The 22,947-nt window shown below is 37.1% G+C and overlaps 1 protein-coding gene across 1 annotated transcript; it reads left to right on the top strand.

The window, feature by feature from the left end:
- Positions 1 to 84: 84 nt before the first annotated feature.
- Positions 85 to 22,468, top strand: LOC117300193 (SCO-spondin-like). Its single transcript, XM_033783918.1, has 30 exons — positions 85 to 88; positions 415 to 573; positions 1,238 to 1,320; positions 1,745 to 1,867; positions 3,283 to 3,436; positions 3,733 to 3,979; positions 4,857 to 4,995; positions 5,370 to 5,663; positions 6,071 to 6,476; positions 6,900 to 7,140; positions 7,665 to 7,848; positions 8,160 to 8,254; positions 8,762 to 8,808; positions 9,213 to 9,551; positions 10,017 to 10,219; positions 11,513 to 11,640; positions 11,977 to 12,086; positions 13,210 to 13,356; positions 13,878 to 13,971; positions 14,318 to 14,364; positions 15,283 to 15,402; positions 15,990 to 16,103; positions 16,981 to 17,103; positions 17,637 to 17,756; positions 18,354 to 18,476; positions 18,764 to 18,874; positions 19,430 to 19,540; positions 20,701 to 20,730; positions 21,770 to 21,940; positions 22,071 to 22,468. The coding sequence occupies exons 1-30, from the start codon at positions 85 to 87 to the stop codon at positions 22,466 to 22,468; spliced, it is 4,665 nt and encodes a 1,554-aa protein (XP_033639809.1).
- Positions 22,469 to 22,947: the final 479 nt, after the last annotated feature.

Below are 22,947 nucleotides of genomic sequence, written 5' to 3'. Positions count from 1 at the left end.
AGTCTATTCCATTTAAGGCCAAAGGTAAAACAAAACCTTCTTCCTCTTCTTTCTATCTTTTCCAACACACACATACACCAAAACATGAGTAATTTAATCAAAAGCCAAATCAGATTTTATTTCACCTTAAAAATCAAAACATTTTGTAATTGCAATAAGTACTAACTGCAGAAGTTGGAGATAAATGCCACGGACCTATTCTGTCTATGTTGCAGAGTAAGTGAATAAATTGAACATGTGTGTGGATGGAGTTTGTTAAGTTGAGATCCCTCTTTATACAATAACAAAACAAAACTACAACTAACAACTCACAGAATTGTAAAACAAATGTGACACTTTGTGTTTTAGGGATTTGAAATCCATCCTAAAAATCAATTGTTAAGGATACAAATTTTTAATTGATTATTGTTACAGGTGTTTCCATTGACAAAGAAGGAAGCTTCTTCTTTCTGGATTCTGGGTCTGGATGGAGAAGCAAGTTTGATAACGGATCAACGGTTTATATAACCCTGGTTGAAGAGTTAATGAAATCAACCAGAGGCCTGTGTGGGAACTATGATGGAAATCCAGACAGTGAGTTTATGTTTGTCTCTCCTTTTTGTTTGTTTCGGCCTTCAATGTATTGTATGTAGTGATTTGTATATAGGAGCACGATGCCTTGGATCAGACGAGTTGGTCTATAAAAAAGCGTTTGTAACCATTTGTTATAAAATGCATATGGTTGGAAAGATATTTTAAAAGCAGAATACAATGATCCACACAAATTTGCCTCGAAATTGCGTGGTTTTCCATTTACTTTGCAAACTAACACGTTCGGCCATTTATTAAATGGCCGACCGTGTTATTCGACGAGGTAAAAGGAAAACCGTGCAATTTCAAGGCATGTTTGTGTGGATCATTGTGTTCTACTTTTACAACGTCTTTCTACCCATGCATTTTATAACAAATGATTACAAATGCTTTTCAAAGACCAAACTTCGCTCTCGGAGAGGCACGTCAATTTTCCTCTGGTAGGGGGCACACGATGAGGAAATTTAAATTTGTATTAGAACTTTGCAAAGTGCACCACAGCAAAAGCACAGAGCACCACAACAATTGCTGTGGTGCCATGGTTTATTTCAAGGCCTGATAATTGTTTGTGTGATTCGGAGGGCTGTTATTTGAGGGAATGGGTTTAATGTGAGAGTGTTAGGAATTATAGCTCAAGAATTGATGAATTTTTGTTCAATGTTATTAGATGATTTGACGACCCAGCTTGGGGAACAGGCACCAGACCATATCTCTTTTGCGCTTAGCTGGAAGGTCACGACAGATGGACAGGTAAATGTTGTATTTTTGTTGACGCCTCTCTTATAATAGATTTCCAGAAAAAAACCCATTCAGAGTTCAAACTTTGTAGATTTGATTAATATTTTGATGTCGAACAATAATTCATGATTGGGTGAGCACTGCTCACTTTTAAGGGTATGACAATTATGTTGCACAGTAATTAGCCTTCCAATTTGTGAGAGGTAAGTCCTTTGGAGCTTACAAAATTCACTTGAAGATGTCGGCTACGTATTCTTCAGTGAGAGATTTATTTTCGGACTTGTTGGTGTCATATGAAAGCCATTTCAAAAGTGTATATTTTTTTTGGAGACACATGGTATATCATCAGGTCGTTTTGCTTGATAACGGTTCGCAACATCTAATACTATTTTTGAGAAATATTTGAGTAAAAGTTTACGCTCTTCCTGATTGACAGAATTGTACCGAGATGAAAGAATCTTCAATTCATCCTTGTCAGCTTCATGAAGAACGTCTTGATGATGCCTTGAAACATTGCGATCGTCTTAGGGAGGAACCATTCTCATCCTGCAATATTCAGGTACAATAATCCATATCTTGGTAGTAGTGTGCGGGGAACTGAGGTACATTTTCTTATGTTGTAATCTCACTTTGGAAAAAGACAGTTTACCTATTTTTTCTGTCTCAACTATTATCTCGTAAACTTAGGGCCGTGTCACACAAGGCAACTTTTGCAGGCAACTTGGAGACAACTAACTGCAGTGCATGCTACAGGAACACTTTGGTAGCACATGAGTCATTTTTGAAAAACAAAATGTTACGATTCTCAAGAAAAATATATGAGCATTCAAATATGAATGGATTCTCTTCTTGGAGATTGCCTGGAACTGGTTGCCTGTAAATTGGTTTGTGTAACAAAAGCCTTTAGCCCCAGACACTTCCCTAAAGCTGTACTAATCCCTTAATCCCTTAAACTGGTAAACATCTTTGTATTGACAGCTTTGAAACCACCTACTAGAGACTTCCTTCAAGGCACTGGACACTATTGGTAATTACTCAAAATAATTGTTCGCATAAAACTTGCTTGGTAATGAGCAATGAAGAGCTGTTGATAGTTACAAAACAGTGTGAGAAACGGCTCCCTCTGAAGTAACATTGTTTTTGAGAAAGACTTTATTTCTCACTAAAATATTTGAATTGATTTGGAGACCTCAGCTGAGTTCTCGAATTCAAGCATCTAAAAGCACACAACTTGTGCGACAAGGGTGTTTTTTTCTTCCATTGTTCTCTCGCAACTTCAATAACCAATTGAGCTCAATTTTTCACAGTTTTGTTATTTCATACACAAAGTGAGAAGACTGGTCTTTGACAATGGTGTCCAGTGCCTTTAATCCCTTGTTAAGGAGTCATGGAAGGTTTTTCTCTTTTAAATGACACTATTGAGAACTGATGGTAAATCTTAAAGCAATTTATGTGTAATTGTAAATAAAGAGAACCAGAGAAACATAAATTAAGTGCATTTAGGAATGGTAGGTCAATCCTGGTTTTGACCTTCGTTCTTAAAGGGGCACAGCAATTTTCGTGTGGTTTGAGGCGCTTCTATGTGGAAATTTGTATTGGAACTTTGCAAAGGGCAATGCAATGAAACCACAGGGCACCAAGTTATTTCAAGGACTGCTGATATGAATATAGGATTTGAGGCATTGCATGGTGAGGTATCAATGTATGTTTGCGGTAACACCATGTGTGTATCTACTTGCCAGGTAGATGTTGTTCTTTAGAGAACTGTTTGTCTGTACTCCGCGGTAGTAGAATTATGTAGAATAGACAGACAGTTCTCTAAAGAACAAACTCTACCTGGCTAGTAGATACACACATGGTGAATTACCGCAAACCAAATTTATAATGCTGATAAGAAGTTAACAAGAATATGTTCTAAGAAAAATCAATTATTTTGTAGTCTAAATATTTTGCTCACGACTCTTCATTTTACAGGTTGATCCCAGTTTGTATCACGACACCTGTCTTTATGACCTGTGCCTACATGGGGCTAATAACCGTGCAGTTTTATGCTCCTCGTTGGATGCGTATGTCAGGGAGTGCGTCAGTCATCATCTTGTTGTAGAATGGAGGCAGGATGGATTCTGTGGTAAGTCGCAAAATTTATTTTCCATGTCTACTCTGACCATACAACCTTGTCCACCAGTATAATAAAAATAAAACTTTGTATGGTGTGAGTCTCATTAGGTGAGGTTTGTGGTAGTATCATGTGTAAATCTTTTTTGAGTAATGTTAGTTTTGGTTTTTACCCATATTCACTGATGTGTGTTAGCACTGTGTACTCTCGAGCTCTGTGAAAAAAAACACAGGCATAATATTACTGCGTTCATTTTTATTTGCTAAATATGCTGAATCTTCCTGGTTATAACTTGCTGTCTTGTTTAGAAAAATCGTGCCCAGGAGGTCAGGTTTATAAAGACTGTGGATCAGCCTGCCCTCGCACCTGTCCAGCAATCAATTATGGCATGGATGAAGACTGCCCTGACACCTGTGTGAGTGGATGTCAATGTCCAGACAATCTCTATCTGGATATCGGAGGTGATAAGTGCGTACCTGTGGAGGAATGCTCCTGTGTTGTGAACAGAAAGGTTTATCGTCCGGGAGATATGATCATGAAAGACTGTAATAAATGGTGAGAAAATGAACTGAAATCAGTTTAAATGATGTTGAAGATATGGGAGCAAGGTTGGGTTCTGGGCTCAATTCTAGGCCATAATAAGCAAAGAAAGGCTAGTAACACAGATAAAGCACGCCCACAATAAAAACAATTCCTGCTTGATGAAGCACGGAATTCCCTGCTTCCCAAGTTGCCGATTATGAAACTTGGCTCAGGCTGGCCTAGTTCTTTCTTCCCCTGGCTTTTATCCCTTTGGACCGCAGTTCAAATCCCACCTATAATAGTAATGTTTTTAATGACTATTTTGTAAACTGCATTTCGGCTTTTTAGCCGCTGTATTGCAGTGTTTTAATAAATAAACCATGAATAATAATAATAATAACCTCACCTTAGGCGAAGCCTTGTTTGTGGATTTGCTTTTCAGTCCCTACATGGCTGCGTCGATTTCCCCTGCTGAACATTTCTTAATCAGCTTCTTTTCCTAGGAATGTTCAGGCCTAAGGTAAAAGTGCAACTCACCTTTGAGGGTGTATTGTAGAAAATATATCTTGTAAGAAATATTCTATACTAATTTATAATGCTCTGTTAATAGGTCACATTTAGTAGCTATGCATTACCTACAGTGGAATTTTCTAAATATAAAATAAGAATAGTTGAAAGTTCTCTATTGACCCAATTCACCTTATCTCATCATCAGAAAATCTTGAAACCGCTATACTGGTGGGCAATGTAACTGCGTTATTCAGTGATGTGCGCATTTTAGGTGACTGTGGGCGTTTACACGTAAACCTATTGACCACCAAAATGGTGAGCCTGGCACAGTCGCCGCGTGTGACGTGCGTGCAAGGGGTCAATAAATGTGATGTTGTATGATTTTTTCTTTCTGTTTTAGTACTTGGCAAGAAGGTCGATGGGATTGTACACATAATATTTGTGATGCTACTTGCAACGTCATTGGAGCTTCTCACATCAGCACGTTTGACAGGACTGAATATTCATTCCATGGAGTTTGTGGCTACACATTGGTGGAGGTAAAATAAACTTTTAGTTTGGAAGTTTTTACGGTTTAGGAGAAAAGGGTCAGATAAGATGCATACTTGCTGAGTAGATTTTTGTTCTGCTGATTTTTTGAATTTGGGAGACTTCTCTTCTACTGAGGAGTAGACATTTTTGAGGTAGGAATTTGGACGGGACTACTACTTTTGCTACGTGGATCGAGTGGGCTTCTTAACAAAATAAAAACTTTTCAGGGTCAAACAAATAGGTAACTCAGTCCTTAGTACAAAGCAGTGATCCATTTCTTAAGTTATTTATTCAAACTTCCCTTTTCAGAAAATCTAAACAAATTTTCCTTTTATTTATTTCTTTGCTATTTCATTGTGTTCAATAACTTTATATCTTGCAGGAAGGTAAAAGCCAAGCATTCAGCATTGTGGCAGAGTTCACCAACTGCGGCAGTGATGGATCAGTAACTTGCATAAATTACCTGAAAATCACAGTACACAAGACAACAATTCAGCTCCGACAGAAACAAGTCTTCATTGATGGAGACATTATGACCCTTCCGTACTACTCCAAAGAGTTTAATATCTTCAGAGCCTCGTCAGTTTATGTGGTTTTTGAAAGCGTCGGGTTTCGTGTCTTGTGGGATGGTCTGATGGGAGTTGAGGTGGTGTTGGAAGCGGACTATAAATACGAGGTAAGACAACTTGAAGAGCAGTTTTTGGCGACTGGGGTTGGCTTAGTAGTTTGGTCCCTGTCTTTTACCTTTATGGACCCCAATTTGAATCCCATCTCAAACTAGAGCTTTGCATGAGGATGAGGTGTTCAGACCCTACCTGATTGTAAGGGATTTTCCCCTTTGGTGTTTTCCTTCCACATCTAAAACTGAAATTTCTTCTCAATTGAAATAAAATAAAGTGAGCAATCATGTCACACAAACTCTTGTAGCCCACATCAATTAAATTCCATTTTAAACCTACCACCAACATATGTTCATTTCACACTTGATGCATTTTTCCCGGAAAAAAAAACCCCCACTCCCAAGCACAAAAAGATATTTTCCAGAATTTCACAGGTAATTTCCCTCTATGTTTAAAACTTAAGGTGCTGGGTTTGTGTGGTTCTTTTGACTTCAACCAAGAAAACGACTTTACAACTCGCAACGGCGACATTGTCACCGATCCCTACATCTTCACCAGTAGCTTCAAAACCAACCCAGGCTGCGATAATCTCAACGAGACGAGCTCGTTTGATGCTTGCGGAGTAAACTCTCGTAATACACTCCAAGCAGAGCAACTCTGCAAATCTCTCCATGATGATGTATTCAGCAATTGCAGAAATGAAGTAGAGGATAATTTCTACTATGAGAGTTGTGTTTCTGACGTCTGTGGCTGTGACGACAAAGATGCGTGTCTTTGTAATGTGCTTCAGTCGTTTTCAAGACAGTGCGCCCTCAAGGGTCAAGTTGTGGACAACTGGAGGAACATTTCCTCCCTTGGAGGACGTTGTAGTAAGTCCATTTATCAATACTTTTAAGAAGTTACTAAAAAATTGCAACCGATTATTAAATCTCTTTTATGGGAGTGTTGGCACTGAAAAGAGCCGGTGCAGAACCGGTTTGGGCTTGACAATTTAAACAGTATACTCTGCTTGCTCCACTACCACTACCCTTGTAATTCCAAAGCACAAAGGCAAAGTTTACATGATTCCAATGAAAGTTCTTTTTCAATATTAACAGAGAGGATTTCCAGGACTAGAATTTCATCTTGTAAAGGTCACTTCTATTGGAAAATCTTTAAGTCTCAGGGAAACTTTAGGCCTAGATGTGGATAAACGTTTTGGAAATCTTGTCACTATTTTTTTGAGAAAAATCTTGATTATTTTATAATGAATTGTGATAAACACGTTCCATTTGTTGATGTTCTTCCTGCAGGAATACAATGTCCAACTGGTCAAGTCTACACTGAATGTGGTATAGCATGTGGTCAAACCTGTAGTGACCAAGAGTATCTTGACCACTGCTCGGACCATCAGTGTGTACCTGGCTGTATTTGCCCTGGCAACAAAGTACTCAACAAATACAACATTTGCGTTGATAAGTCTGTCTGCGAATGTTCGTACCTTGGAAAAACATTTTACCCAGGGGATGTTAGAACAGAACCTTGTAAAACATGGTGAGAATTTTGTTTTTGTTTTTTTGTAGGAATCCAGCAGTTTTGTCAGATAATGGGCTTTTATGTTGTTAGAAATTATTTTAGTTTGGTCTGTCACTGATGTCTAAAATTGTAAAACACAATTAGTGCTACGTGACTCTGGCATAAATATAGGACATTACTAATTCTACGATATGATATTTTTCTTTTGTAATGCCATTGTATCATGGGTTTAGTTGATCATACCCAAGTCTTCTGGAGGTGTATTTCTTTTGAAATAATTTGTCATTTTATTCTTTTACAACATTGACTTATTCAAAGTACAGACTACTGTACAAATAAATATCAAACACATTGCAAAGTTATTTTGTTTACCATGGTAATCACTATTTTTAACCACAAACCTTCTGTCTTCCAAAACTATCATAAAGAATTAATAATTTAAAACTAAATAAATACCTCGACCATCATCAGAAGGTTAACATTTAAATTACATTTTCCAATAGCTATTTCTGTTTTTCATTTTAACTGATTTTGAATTTCAGTATTTGCACCAATGGCTCGTTTGTCTGCGAGTTATTACAGAACTGTACATCCTCCGAAGCTTGTCCAAACAATATGATCTTCTCAGAGCATTCTTCACAGTGTGATAAGACATGCAGCAGTATGATGTCTTGTGTGTATCGGAGTAAGCCTGGATGTACCTGCCCTGAAGGACTTCTTCTTAACGTAAGTTTGGATCTTATTTGTGACCACGAGGGGATCAGGGCCCAATTTCATAGAGCTGCTAAGCATAGAAATTTGCTTAGCATGAAATGTCTTTTTATGATAAAAACAGGATTACCAACCAAATTTCAATTTGTTGCATATTGCTTGTTACTAGTATTCAGCTGTTGTTTGCTTGTTTTCTTCCCACGTCTATAACAGGTTGTGCTGTTGGATGTGTAATAAACTTTGAGGGAATTCCAATCAACTTAAGCAATGGTGAACTAATAAATATCCAACAGTGATAAGATCTAACTGCGTTTTTTTTTTTTCAGGGTGATGTTTGTGTGGAGCCAAATTTCTGTCCTTGTACTCATAATGGAATGACGTATGAATCTGGAGAGAGCTACACAAATGACTGTAACCATTGGTAAGTCAGCACAGAATGCCTGATTGTCAATAATAAAGACATTTGTAAAGGGCCTAATGCAGAAGCCTTTAAGTTCATAAAGAGAACAGCAAAATATACAATGAGTGAAAGATACAATTACAAACAAGCAGATAACAAAAAGCAGCTTCAAACAATTGATTTTTAACTAAGGCTTAAAACAGTGTGCATAACTAGCCTGGTGCATATGCACAGGAAGACTATTTCAAAGAAATGGTGCGGCATGATAAAAAGATCTGTGTCCATAAAAAAATGGAAGAAGCTCTTGTAGTTGAAAGCAATGACTTTTGAAGTGATCATGTTCATGTTCAGATCTCAGGGCCTTGTCACACAAGAACATTTTTGCAGGCAAAATTGGAGGCAACCAAATACAGTGCATTCTACAGGACCACTTTGATAGCCCCCAGATAATTTTTGAAACAATTTCTAATGATCCCCAAGATGTAAATTTGAGACTGGAACTAATAAATGCTCTATTTTGTTTTTCAGCACTTGTTCTAACAGAACATGGCACTGCACATCTCATTCTTGCCCAGGTAAGTTCTCATTGCTGTAATTGTTCTTTTATGGTTCCTGACTGGCACCCCCGAACAAAGATATAGACTAATAGGGAAACCACCAAGATTAGAGCTGTGTAGCTTTTTATAGTTGGTAGAGCGCTGTTTTTTTTAATCTTGAGATCATTGGTTCAATTACTGCACTAGTCAATTTTATTTGTTAAAACCCAGACTGATAACATGTTTGTGGTTATATTATTTGTCTTTGCTATGCAGCACACTGCAAGGCAATAGGTGGTGCCCACTACACTACATTGTTATGTGTATTCCTTTCTGCATTTCTGAGTTTTGTTGGCAAATTATTTCCATTTATTTATAGAAAATATCATTAGAATCTTATTGATAACATGTTTGTGGTTATATTATTTGTCTTTGTTCTGCAGCACACTGCAAGGCAATAGGTGATGCCCACTACACAACCTTTGATGGCAAGTCTTACTCCTTCCAGGGACAGTGCCGTTACATTCTCGCTAAGGAGATTTATGGCGAATTCCTCATCACTGCGCAGAACATCCCATGTGGCATTGAAGGCATCACATGTACAAAATGCATCCACGTTCAGATCCAGAGTGTGACCATTAAGATGGTGCGCGGTAGGGATGTGATGGTTAACGATTATCATGTGAAGCTACCGAAGGCTTATAATGAGATAACGATATTGAAGACTGGGATGTTCATCGTTATTAGGTGGGAGAACTGGCTGGAGGTTCGCTGGGATGGAGGTGAGTATCAAAAGCCTAAAAATAATTTGATCAAATATTGAAAATATTGTGTAAAAAATAAATAATGGCCTGACGCTTTGACCCTAGTTGAGTCTTTCTCGTAGGCTAAAATAGTCAAGAAAGACTCTGCTAGGGTTGAAAATGCTTAACAGAAACTGGTTACCTAGCTGAAATTCCATAAAGCTTACATTGGTGCAACTGCTGCCTCCCTCATTTTTTTGCTTAGCAAAACATTTCGCTAAGCAGTATTTCCAGCTTAACAGCTCTATGAAATTTGGCCCAGATGAATTGGGTCAATACTTGGTGTTTTCCAAGTCAAAGAAAAGCAAGTGTTCTTGAGACAATTTTTGCATTGAACTAGCAATTGAGATCTTGTTGAAAGATGAAACTAATAAATGCATAAAACAATCATTTAACATAATTTATTAATTAATTCTAAATGAGTGTTTTTTTTCAAAAAAACAGCTACCCGAATCTACATCAAAGTTTCCCCACACTACGCCGGTAGACTTGTAGGTCTCTGTGGTTTCTATGACAACAATGCTGAGAATGATTTTACAAGTCGCTATGGGATGCAAGAAGCAAGAGCAGACACTTTTGGGAATAGCTGGAAAGCTTCTATGTCTTGTAGGGACATAGATAGTAAGACGATTCAAAACCCATGTGAGGTAAGATCGTTAAGAATCATTTATAAATACCTCGGACAGTTTCGCTATTCCTATTGGTGGGGTGTTTAAACAGTTGATAATGACCAGCTGGAGCTCTGTTTATAACCGGTTGTTTTCGGATACTACGCACTAGTCTTGGTGCAAGACGTTTCTCGTTACGGGCGATGCGGGCGGGGTTGGTGAGTTGGCCGCGCTGTGTGTGAAAGGAAAACGAGAAACGTCTTGCACCAAGACTATGCGCACGAACGGATCCGAAAACTGTCATCTCAGTCATAACAATGCAACACACGGACGTACAGAGCTCAAGCACATCGGAAAACGGATAAGTTTTACAGACTTTCGTACTTTATTACGCTTTTAACCAAAAAGGCATTTATGAATGGGAATAAAAGAGTAGTGACTCGTTCTTAAACTTCCGTCAAAAACCTTCCAGTGTCATTGCCGTGCAATAAAGGCCCTCGCCTACGGCTCGGGCCTTAATGGCCATTTAAGAACTTGTCGCTACCCTTTTATGCCCTTAGTATAACAAGAGAAACTGACTGGGTAAATTTTTAAGTGATTTTGGGGGTTAAACAAAGAATAGACTAGAGTGGGATTCGAACCAATGACCTCAGGATTATGACAGTGCTCTACCAACTGAGCTGTCTATCCCTATGTTGGCGTTGTTGGCGGTTGTTTTTGTTTGCACTGTGTTGTCATCTTACTTAAAATTTGTGAACTTATATCTTAAGCTTTCAAAAAGATTGCTTGGTTAAAAGCATAAGGTCGTTCTAAATTTTGTCCTTATGAGTAAACTCTAGATAACCTTAGTTTAAACTTGAGGAAGGATTTGTGAACTTTTAAAAAAAATTTGGTCCAGTAAACATTTTTAACGCAACAAGCGCTGTGGTCTCATGGATTTCCCATGAATTCAAGCTCTATACTAGCAGTGATGGCACTCTGTATCATCTTCGTCTAGTTGCCAGTGAAATCATTGTAACTATAGATAAATCCTAGATGACGTAAATCGGCCATCTTTACGGGCAATTTGGAACACGTAGTCATGCGTTTTGCGCCAGAACAGCAGGTAGCATGCGCAGATTTCACAAAACTCCTTGCCTGATTGGTTAGTAAACAGCGTGGTTGCGCTAATAAACTGAGCGCTTGACGCGCCTGCAAGCCAAAATGAAATTTGCCCGTAGAGATGGTGTCTATTGCAACTTACCTATAGCCTCTTCCAACTGGACCATGTTTGAGGAAATGTTTTAGAATTCTAATACAAATATTTTTTAACATTTTCTATTGATTATTTAGTTGAATCCTAATCGTCTTCCATGGGCCAAGAAACGTTGTAATATTTTTAGAAATGAGAAGTTCCATCAATGTCATGAAGTTGTTGCCCCTGAGCTGTTTATAAAATGGTGCCAATATGACTCCTGTGGGTAAGTTTGAAAAATAGCAACAACTTAAAGTTTGAAAGAATAAATTACATTTACATTCTCTTGAGAAGTGGCTACAAGAAGTAGCATAATTAAATGTGAAAAAAATAACCCAGGGGAACTGAAGGTATGAATTGATATTCCTCTTAAAACAGTCTAGGTTGTAGGATGGAGGGATGCACCAGGCATGGAGTTTCAAAGAAATGGAGACAATTCAAGTTATTTTTGCCTCTGTCTTCCCAGTTGCTTGTGAATGTTTTAACATAAAGTGGTCATTAACTTTTAAGATTTCATGCAAGATTTGTTTTGTTCAAGATATTTTGTTTGCTTTCTTTCTAGATGTACAACTGGGGTTGCTTGTGAATGTCTCTGTACTGCATTAGCCGCTTATGGTGAAGAGTGTAGCAGACATGGAATTCATATCCAATGGCGCTCAGAAGAACTCTGCCGTAAGTCTCCAGTTTAATCAAATCATCATCTCTTGAAATACCATTAATACACCATTTTGATTTGGAGTCAATGAATTGCATCAAGCTTATCATCTTGTGATATATAAATTAAATGGAAATATTGAGTTGATGAATTGCACAAAGTTTTGGTTTTTACAAAGCACTGTATACTCTGTACTTTCTCAATTTTTGTGAAAAAAACCAAAAACGGGCAAATCACTTTTTTCCCATAGAACTTGGAAAAAGTACTGAGGTACAGTATATTCTTTATTCATGATGCAAAAATTAACATCTATTAGTAAGAGATACTCCCTTTTTCATGGGGCTGCTTGAGAACCAAAATCAGTTAAGCACTTACATGTATCAGAATGAGATTATCTGTGACTGGTTTCCTGCTAATGTTTGCTTAGCTTAATGTTTTTAAGGAATATTTTCTGCTTAAATAGCTCTACATGTATGATCAAATCATCTCTTGAAACATACTATTTATTGATTTAGAATCGATGCTTTGCACCTAAATTATATTAAATACCCAGTTTTAAAATTTATACCATCGGTCCTTTTGGTTTGTAAGCAGTTTGCAACAGCTCATTCTATTTTCTGACTTACAGCGATATTATGTGTCTATGGCTTTGTTTACATGGCATGTGGGCCTGCCTGCCCGGCTACTTGTGATTCCCTCCAACCTTTTTGGTTTGTAAGCAGTTTGCAACAGCTAATTCTATTTTCTGACTTACAGCGATGTTGTGTGACTATGGCTTTGTTTACATGGCATGTGGGCCTCCCTGCCCGGTTACTTGTGATTCCCTCCTACCCTTTTGGTTGGTTAGCAGTATGCAACAGCTAATTCTATTTTCTGACTTACAGCGATGTTGTGTGACTATGGCTTTGTTTACATGGCATGTGGGCCTGCCTGCCCGGCTACTTGTGATTCCCTCCAACCTTTTTGGTTTGTAAGCAGTTTGCAACAGCTAATTCTATTTTCTGACTTACAGCGATGTTGTGTGACTATGGCTTTGTTTACATGGCATGTGGGCCTCCCTGCCCGGTTACTTGTGATTCCCTCCTACCCTTTTGGTTGGTTAGCAGTATGCAACAGCTAATTCTATTTTCTGACTTACAGCGATGTTGTGTGACTATGGCTTTGTTTACATGGCATGTGGGCCTGCCTGCCCGGCTACTTGCGATTCCCTCAGTGGTGAAACAAACTGTGAGTTTTGTAAAGGATGTACAGAAGGCTGCCATTGCCCACCTGGAAAAATAGAACAAGGTAAGAAGGCATACTTAAAATGTCATTACATTGGGTGCGTTCGTTTAGCTTCCCTGGGTCGACCCGTTTGTGTGGCTTATTTTTTGTGTAGGACCACCGTGGGTAATTATCTGCACACGTTCGTCCTGGAAAAAAAAAAACACACACTGGGGTCGACCCAGGGAAGCTAAACGAACGCACCCTTAATTGATCATGTCTTTTGTTTTTCTTTTCTAAAGGCACTCAACTACAAGCCTTGGCTTATGGATCCTTCCTCCACAATATTGTTTTGTTTGCATTTATGTTATGTAAACTTGAATTACCCTTTTTGGTATCTAATAAAGATTATTGTATTGTATTGTATGTACTGTTCAGGATGAAAATAAATAGAATATTTAATAGAATTTAATATACAATTTTGAACTCACTTTCCTTGATTTTTTAAACTGTTTTTTTTCTGCCCCCTAAAACAACCCTCCATACAACCACAATAAAGATAAACAACAAGTGAAACATTACAATTTACTATTGTTTATTTTTAGATGGAAAGTGTATATCTGCAAAGGATTGCACCTGCAAACATAACGGCATGCGGTACCCTCCAGGAAATAAGATTACTATCAACTGTCAGAATTGGTAAGTAAATCATTCTTATAGCTTGAAAATAATAATAATAAGTAGGACTTATTAAGCGCATTTTCCAATGATTCATTGCGCTACTAAATCTAGAATGCTACAAAAGTCTGTATTGAGCTGATGTTGGGAATGTGATTTGGTAGAGTGTTCCAGTATTAGGGATCAGCAACTGATTGAGTCTCTTCTGTATTTAAAATTCTTTTGAATGAACATTATTGTCAACTGTATTTTTCAACTTTTTAATAATTCTGCAGAATTTTAAACAGTTATGCTAACAACAAAATGCTGCACTTAAACTTTAGACTTAAATGAAACTTTCTGAACTTTTGTTTTCTTCTATTGACAGTATTTGTGAGAGTGGAGTGTTCAAATGTGTCGGTCAGCCTTGCACTGGTGAGTGTAATTTTGTCATGCTCATTTTTCTTCTTTTGGCAAAATAAAGGCTGCATTCAAATGAAGCAAAGTTGGCTTTCTCCAACTATATAGATTTGGCTATCGGCTGCACCAACAATATTGAAGAATTGTTCCTTTCAACAATCTGGCTGTAGACAGTGACCTGTGACATCACATGTTTACAAAAGCACTATAATGTTGCATATTCCACAAGCAAGTGTGTGATAAAGAATTTACCTTGTAGTTGGCATAGAGCTTTAAAAAAGCCAACACTCAGAATTAAATCAATCCGCTTATAGAACATGTGTGGTATAATGTAGGTTTATATCACACAGTTGTTGCTATGGATGGACCGATCAGAACCGAGAATTCAAGTTTGTATCAAGATTAGAATCTTTAGGAGGTCTGACACTAAAACTTACCAACATGATGTCAACATTTGGTTTCTGAAGTTTAATAAGAATTGTTTGATGTATATTTGGTTTGCAATCTTCTAACTGATGGGTAGATTATGTTCGTTTGAGAAATTGTCTTGGTTTTTATTCTACTACTGCGGAGTATATTTTCACAATTCAGATAACTTCTCAGTCCTGCTTATTAACTACTACCTGAATGGTAGGTAGGAAATTGTCCTAGACTACTACTTTTGCTTGTCGTTATTAACTTTGTTATTAGAAAATTATTAAAATGAACTAAATGCAAGTATTGTGTACTATATTATGTTATTCTGTATTAATTTTATTGTGTACCCCAGATGTGGGGCAACAGTTTAAGGATCATAGTATGTATTTGCTTTTGTTGTCCCTTGCCCATCTCTGGGTATATTGTCTTGTATTTTGTTTTGTACTGTTATGGCAAATAAAATAATAATAAACAATAATAATAATAATAACTCATTTTGTGATTTATTTCCTAAAGATGTAAAGAAGGAATGTTCCAGAGATGAGTTTGCCTGCCCTAATGGACGTTGTATCTCATCAGACTGGTTGTGTGATACTGCAGATGATTGTGGGGATGGCGCGGATGAAGCAAACTGCAGTAAGTTTATTCACAAGCTAAAGAGAACTTGTGACTTCTTCCTAACTTGTGGTTTTTTTTTTCCCAACCATCTTGCTTGTGCAATTATAAATTGTCTTTAATATTTGCGTATGTATAATTTTATTTGATTTTTTTAATGTTTTTACCATAATATATATACTTCCAAGTTTTCTAACTGCAGTAAGTTTAGAATTTTTATTCTGTTGGGGATGAGATAGTTCAGACTTTTATCTGAATTCAGACTTATTGGGTAATTCAGAGGCTGTATTTTCCTCCAATTTTAAAAAGGCACTCTCTTGAATGTACGTCTCTAGTGCTAAGGATACTGTACCTAAAAGCTCGTTGGAATCTATAACTCCAAGGGTTATCAAAATATGGGAATGCCATCATTTCAATGTATCTTCTAAAGATTTGGGGTAGCACGATGTGTAAATCTCTTTTGAATAGTTGGTTCTGTCAACCACCTGTTCTTTTCAAAACCAACACTACTGGAAAAAAAGAAGAGATTTACACTTGGTGCTACCGCTAACCTCCCTTACTAAAACTTTTAATCGGTAACTTTTCATGAATACTTTGTTTTGATACAGCTTTCCGGTGTTGCCCCGATGAATTTACCTGCGCCAATGGCCAGTGCATTGAGAATGTGTTTCTGTGTGATGGATTGCCTGATTGTGCTGATAACTCGGACGAGTACAGTTGTCGTAAGTCAAGAGTTTGATTTTAATTTTTATTTCATAAAATGAGTTAGCTGTTTCAAACCTACTTTGTCAACCAAACTGACCTGTGAAATTAAAGCAAAGTGTTGTAAACCCTTGAGTGACCAGTCATCTGCCAAGACAATGTCTATATTGTTTATTTTTTGCCCTGTTATTTTCAGCATTTTTGACAATGACTAGGAAACAGAAATACATGGTAATTTGTATGTTGTATGGTTACATGTATGTGTAAACTTGAGAAATGCAAAAAAAATATTAAAAAAATACATGGTTTACATAAAAAATATTAGACAATTAAGACACATTTCTGATTTTGTTTGCCCTCTTGTTTGAGCAAACTTAGGGTAAATCTTGCAGCTTTTTTCGGCTGCTATTTTGTACGAGCGGATTGCAGCCGCTGTGGTGTCTAAAGATCTTCCACATCCTCTCACCTTTAACTGATGCCTGGTCCTCGTGTGAAAACAGGCTACGGTGACAGCCGCGGTGGTCTCTAAAGTGTCAATGTCCTCAAATTGTGATATCAGTTACAACGAATCATAACTTCCGATGTATTTTTTTTATTCAGCAATGTTGTTTGAGAAAAAAAATGCACATTGTTTAACATTTTGTGCAATAGAGCCCAATCAGAGTACTTAAACGAATTGGCTCTTGCTTGATTTACCAACCATACTTGCTTGTCGAAATGCAGTCAATTTAAGCATAACTTTGTTGAAGCTTTCAGTAACTTGAAATTTTGCAATGTTTCAATACAAGTACAAATTGTACAAACCCAATTTATGAATCTTTTATCATCTTGTAAAAGAAGCCCAACTGGACTGCGTAATTATTTAACTAATTCAAACTAATTTTGTTTCATAAAAAGCGTCACCTAAATGTGGGAGAGATGAATTCCAATGTAAGAAGGGTCACTGCGTCCCGATTCACTTCAAATGTGATGGTCAGTATGACTGTGGTTTCAACGATACAACGGATGAAGAAAATTGCAGTAAGTCAAAGAACCTGTCAATCAAATTTTCTTTAAAAGAATTTACATGAATTTCAAACACCACACAGTCATTTTGAAAGGTTTTTATTTTGTTTGTTTTGTTTATTACTACTTTACAACACACACAGAATTTGCCTCATATGTATTTATATAGCGTGTGTTCTTGTAATTGTTAAGTTAACCAACGGTTCTTTTCAGAACCACCCCAACTCATTAGAGATAGTCATTACATGGTGTTACCGCAAACCTTTCTATATCGTATTTCCACCATGCAAAGTTTCAAATCCTACTTATTGTTAAGTTAATGGAATGAGTAATTTTTTAAATACTAAAAATGGCACTGGCATGATCTATATTTTAGATAAAATATTCATCAATTCATGAAAGTTGTGCTCTGAACACGCTATAAGTGTCACACATCAAAGTAGTTATTTTTAGAAGCAATCTTTTGAAACAATATCATGAAGTTAACACTAGCTGTGACAAGGGAATGTAGCTTCGTATTTAAAGTGTTTTTTCTATTTTATTTGTAGCACCAACGTGTGGCGTTCGAGAGTTTAAGTGCAGTAGGAATGGTCTGTGTCTGCCGTTAACTCACCAATGCGATGGCCATGATGATTGTGGAGATGGTAGCGATGAAGTCAATTGCAAAAGTAAGATCGGACTAAGATATTTAACTTTTTTTGTAATATTATTTTTGTACTTCGGATAATATTCTGATCAAACTGTACCTGTATAGATTTTCTTTCAACTGTGGGTGGTGGAATTGGGGACTTGCCTGATAATGGCGTGAGCTTCAGCGACACTATTTGTGTATCCCTTCTTGCATTGATAGATTTGTAGCATTCCAGTCCCCCCAGCAAACGGCCATCACCTATGCCCCTACTCAGTACCTTTTCCCAAACTTTGGCTTGTGGCTCCTCTTGGGCTTCTGCTCTGGCTGCAATGGGCTTGGGCTCTGGCTTGGGCTTTAGCTCTGGCTTTGGATCTCCCTAGATCCAACTCCGTTCATATTGGTAGCATTTGTGATAGGCTTCTATAACCAACAGTTTTTGTTGCCATCAATTTCAAGAGTAACTACAATTTAGAAGCATTCGCCCCCCCTCCCGTATCCAAGCAAATGCCCTTTTCCCCATCCTTTAAAAGCAACTATGTAGATCCAACTCTGTTCTTTTTGGTAGAATTTGTTTGATAATTACTAAGTGGTTTTTTATTAGGATTTTAACTGTTTTGTGATATGTATTTTGTAGAGTGCAGTTGTCAAGATAAATTCACCTGTTTAGACTGCAGTGGATGCTTACCACTGAGCCAAGTTTGTGATGGAAAGCCACAATGTAATGATGCTTCAGATGAATCAGAGAAGTATTGTGGATGTAAGTATCTAAAGGTCAAAGTTCACGGGTCATGTTTAAGGTGAGATTAGTTTAAAATCTTAATTTTGGTTTTACCCTAACATCGGTGTGTATACTCGGTACTTTTCTCATACTTAAATTATACTTTTCTAAAACGTTTTGATAGCATGTAAGGGATGTAGCAGATTAACGGAAAGGCAAATTAAACGATTGCTTTGTATTAAAGGCCATGAGAGATTTCTGTATCCGCAAAAAAACTTTTACAATTTCTAGGAGCTAATTTTCTTTCCCTCTGTCTTTATTTACAGCTTGTAAATACCATTTGTGCACCTCTGGTGAATGCATTACTTTTGATAAACTGTGTAATGAGGTCCATGATTGCAAAAATGGTGAAGATGAACAGGGTTGCTACAAATCAAGTAAGAAATAAAACAAGAAAATTAATAATCATTATTTTCATTTATTTTTATTAGATATTGCCTAACTCACAAGGCCGGAGTTATTTGTGTCATTAGTTTTTTGGAAAGAATGAACAGTTTAACAATTTCTTGTTTTATTTAAAGACGACATAGTGTTAAATCAACAAAACTGCCCAATATTTGTTCGGTTGTAGAATTATTTTTATTCGTATTTTTTTGAAAGAATTCAAAATTGTACAATATATTAATGTCTTAAGCATGCTACATGTGTGCAATTTGGATAATTTCCGTGCCTTTTTTTCTTTTAGAAATAAGATAAAAAGTTAATAATAATATCAATAGACCCCTTGCATAACTCAGAACGCTTGGCTTCTTTGATCCCAGTGAGGGTGCTATTGCAGCGTGTGACGTCACATGCAAGGGGTCTATAATAATAATAATAACTGTGTTAATAGCGCACCTTTTTCCATAGGATACAAAGCGCCAAGTATTTTTACAACGCCAGAATAAAATTAAAATTGATGTTTTTGGTTTGGGTGTTGTTCATCATTTTAGCACCGGTGCCTTTTTGTAAGGACTTCACCTGTGCTAATGGGAAGTGTATTCCAACAGCGTATGTTTGTGATCGAACCGATGACTGTGGAGATGGGTCTGATGAAATGAATTGTAAGTTTATTCAAAGAGAAGTTTTGAAGTTTTTGAAGGCAATGTTTACCTTTGGTTTTTAGAACCGTTTGATTGTTTTATTCCTATAAAAATGTAGATGTACACATTAAAACAAAAATTTTATATGAGTGCGGATTTGATACATTGCGAAGTCCGGAGCAGGACGAATTATCCCTGATAGGAATACACAAACTGTGAAGCATTACGCAATAACTCTTCTAAGATTCAAATTTTAGGGCATTTAAAATGTTATCTTTTTTACACCACTACATTGCTTTCAAGTGAAATGTTTTTCAAAATGCTTTTTACCATCAAACACTGCTGTAGGCTTCTTTCCAAAGGTTTTTATATTTCCATTGACTTTAAGTGTGATTACCAAGCATGTACATGTACCTTTCCTTTAAAGACACTGGACACTATTGGAAATTGTCAAAGACCAGTCTTCTCACTTGGTGTATCTCAACATATGCATAAAATAACAAACCTGTGAAAATTTGAGCTCAATTGGTCGTCGAAGTTGCGAGATAATAATGAAAGAAAAAAAACACCCTTGTACCACAAAGTTGTGTACTTTTAGATGGTTGATATCGAGACCTCAAATTCTAAATCTGAGGTCTCGAAATCAAATTCGTGGAAAATTACTTCTTTCTCGAAAACTATGGCACTTCAGAGGGAGCCGTTTCTTACAATGTTTTATACTATCAACCTCTCTACATTACTCGGCACCAAGTAAAGTTTTATGCTAATAATTATTTTGAGTAATTACCAATAGTGTCCACTGCCTTTAAAAACTGTTTCAACTTCTTACAGGTTTGGAATTCCATATAAAGCTAGTTTAATTTTTAATGCCTCCTCAAAATAATCTCATAATGTACTTTAAGAGTTACCTATGGAATGCTCTTTGCAAAAACGAAAAATCTTTTCAAACTTCCAGTATTATCATTATACTAGATTATTGATTGGAAGTTAACCAACCGTACTAAATGGCTTTGCTTATACCTTGCTATGACAAAAGCAAAGTCAATTGACGTGACAATTTGGACAATCTTAAATTTAACACGGGTTATACCTGGGATGATTTTTGTGGAGACTTTCGCCTTGAAAGAAAACTTATTACCACAACTTGAACTAATGTCTTGTAAACTTTCTCTATTATTCAGGTACCACTGTGGCAATAGTAACAACATCAGGTAAACCAATTTGGCAGTTTGAGAATTATTCTTTGCTTTAATAGATGGAAATTTGCATCGGGCATGAAGAATATTCATTTCTGCCTACCCATATACATCAATTTTTTTTTACTTTTGCTTTTTTCCTTGGACGACCTCTGCTTGTTATTGTACTGTCCATAGAATTAAAATAAGATAAAAATAAACGTGTGTTAGCACTCTGAACAAAATCAGGCAAATTAATCGGCTAGGATTCGACCACAAGAGGTTGTAATAGATGTTAAATTTGCATTGAGGAAAAAGAATATTATTTATTTTTACTCGTGTGTTAGCAATGTATACACAGTAGTTTCCAGAGTTCTGTGAACAAATATCACAGGCATATTACTCAGGTGGGATTCGAACCCACAACCCTTGCAACAGGTTGGAAACACAAAATCAAGGGTGAGAAAAGTTATTAATAAGAAAATGAAGCAGGAAATCTGGGGGGGAAAAGAGAAGGCAAAGCCAAAATGTTTTCAGTCATTTCCTTCATGGATGTTCAAACCATGGGGTTGAATGGTCTGGAGGCGCCTTACCCAAAGTTTCTCCCTACTCAGATTGAATATTCTCCCTGTGGTTAACTAGCGCCTCGTGCCCGGTAACGTCGTGTAAAAACAAAATGAAAAGGCAGATTGAAATGATGTGAGACAGGTGTATATAGCTTTAGGGTGTTGACTGTGGATCTGTGGATTTAGAAATGCCGCTTTAGTATTGTTCTTGATAGCAAAGAAATGAAATTATTAAACTTCTTTTTTCGATCAATCAACAGTAGCTCCTGTAGTCATGACAACTGCAAATGGTTCCTTCATAACAAAGGAAGAAAAAGAAACTCCAGGCATTGTTACACACATTGCGGACACGTCCACACAAGAAACAACATCTAAACCAATTGTTACTATAACTCCAGGTATGTTTAATTTTAAGGGTAATTGGAAGAAAATTGATAGCAATTATTGTTAACTTGAAAAACAAACTCATCTATCAGACTTGAAGTTTAATTCACTGTATATTTTAATAGTAGAAGTTACAACAGTGACATCTGAGCCATTGAGAGACCAGCCGAAGTCAACGTCTCCAAGCAAAGTCAAAGTGACAAGAAAGAATGTTGTGACAACTCCCTTTGGTACAACCACGGAGGAAACAACAACTATCAAAACAACTTCGCCTGCAACAACATCAACAACAACAGGTAAGACCTTGAAAATAGTTGGTAGAAACATACAAAACTGATTGCAATTTGGCTGTCATTTGAGTGGGCATTAGATCTACAAAAAATAAAAAGAAAGTGCTAATTAGGTTGTCTGTACCTTCAAATGCAGAATATTGCTTGGAGCTGATGGATGCGGAAAGCGGACTAGAAAAGGGAAGGAGCGCCCAGTTGTCCAGTTCTGGAGACCAGACAGAGATGGACCCTCAGGATCCTTGGACCGTCTTGCCTGTCAGCCAAGACGCGCCTGAAGACAGACCGAGCTTGTCCGTCAGCTTCACAAGAGGATCTATTGTGCGTGGGTTGAGACTACGATTGATCCCTGACACTGTCAAGGCTGATAGTACCTCAGAAGAAATTCCAAAGTCAAAATCTGCTGTCATCAGTTTGATACTGTTTGTCAAGAAGGTTGGAGACAATGAGTTCAAAGCTGTAGTGGATGAAGTTGGAGAGCCAAAGGTAAGCATCTTTGTTTTTCGACTTGCAACTCTGTGCGTGAGATTGTCTTGAAAGTAAGGGTTGATCGTTGTGTTCAATTTGTTTCATTTCTTTGCAGACAATAAGAGTAGCTTTGCAAGGGGTTGATGCTGCAGATTACATACTGCAAGGAGAAAGTCTTGAAAATATCCTAGAAGTGCGTTTGGGAATTAGGAAAGTTTCCCCAGACAGAGTTGTTGTTTTAAGGCTGGATTTCCTTGGCTGTGCTGAGGGTAAGTCCTTAATCTTGAGTTGAGTTAATCTGAGATGAGTTTTGGCTAGTGAAAAAGTTGAGTCAAGAATTGAAAGTTATTTTTATGAGTAAATATAGTGACGTTTGCATTTGTAGCAGTGAAAACAACTACAACGGTTTCAACTGTGACGACAACAACGACTGGTCCTGCCATGACGACGGAAGAAGTGAAAACCACTACTGTTGTTACTCCATTGGGAGAAGAGACAACAACAGTAACAACATCTTCACCATTGCTATCTACGACTCCAGGTGAGAT

This window comes from Asterias rubens, chromosome 15 (assembly GCF_902459465.1).
Source record: "Asterias rubens chromosome 15, eAstRub1.3, whole genome shotgun sequence".
Taxonomy (NCBI): Eukaryota; Metazoa; Echinodermata; class Asteroidea; order Forcipulatida; family Asteriidae; genus Asterias; species Asterias rubens.
This window is presented reverse-complemented; position numbering and strand designations above follow the sequence as displayed.

Bases quoted from the DNA above. Each gene is read 5' to 3' on its own strand.
- LOC117300193 (XM_033783918.1), top strand. The intron at 574-1,237 runs GTGAGTTTATGT...CAATGTTATTAG, and splicing joins CTATGATGGAAATCCAGACA to ATGATTTGACGACCCAGCTT. The intron at 5,664-6,070 runs GTAAGACAACTT...TTAAAACTTAAG, and splicing joins AAGCGGACTATAAATACGAG to GTGCTGGGTTTGTGTGGTTC.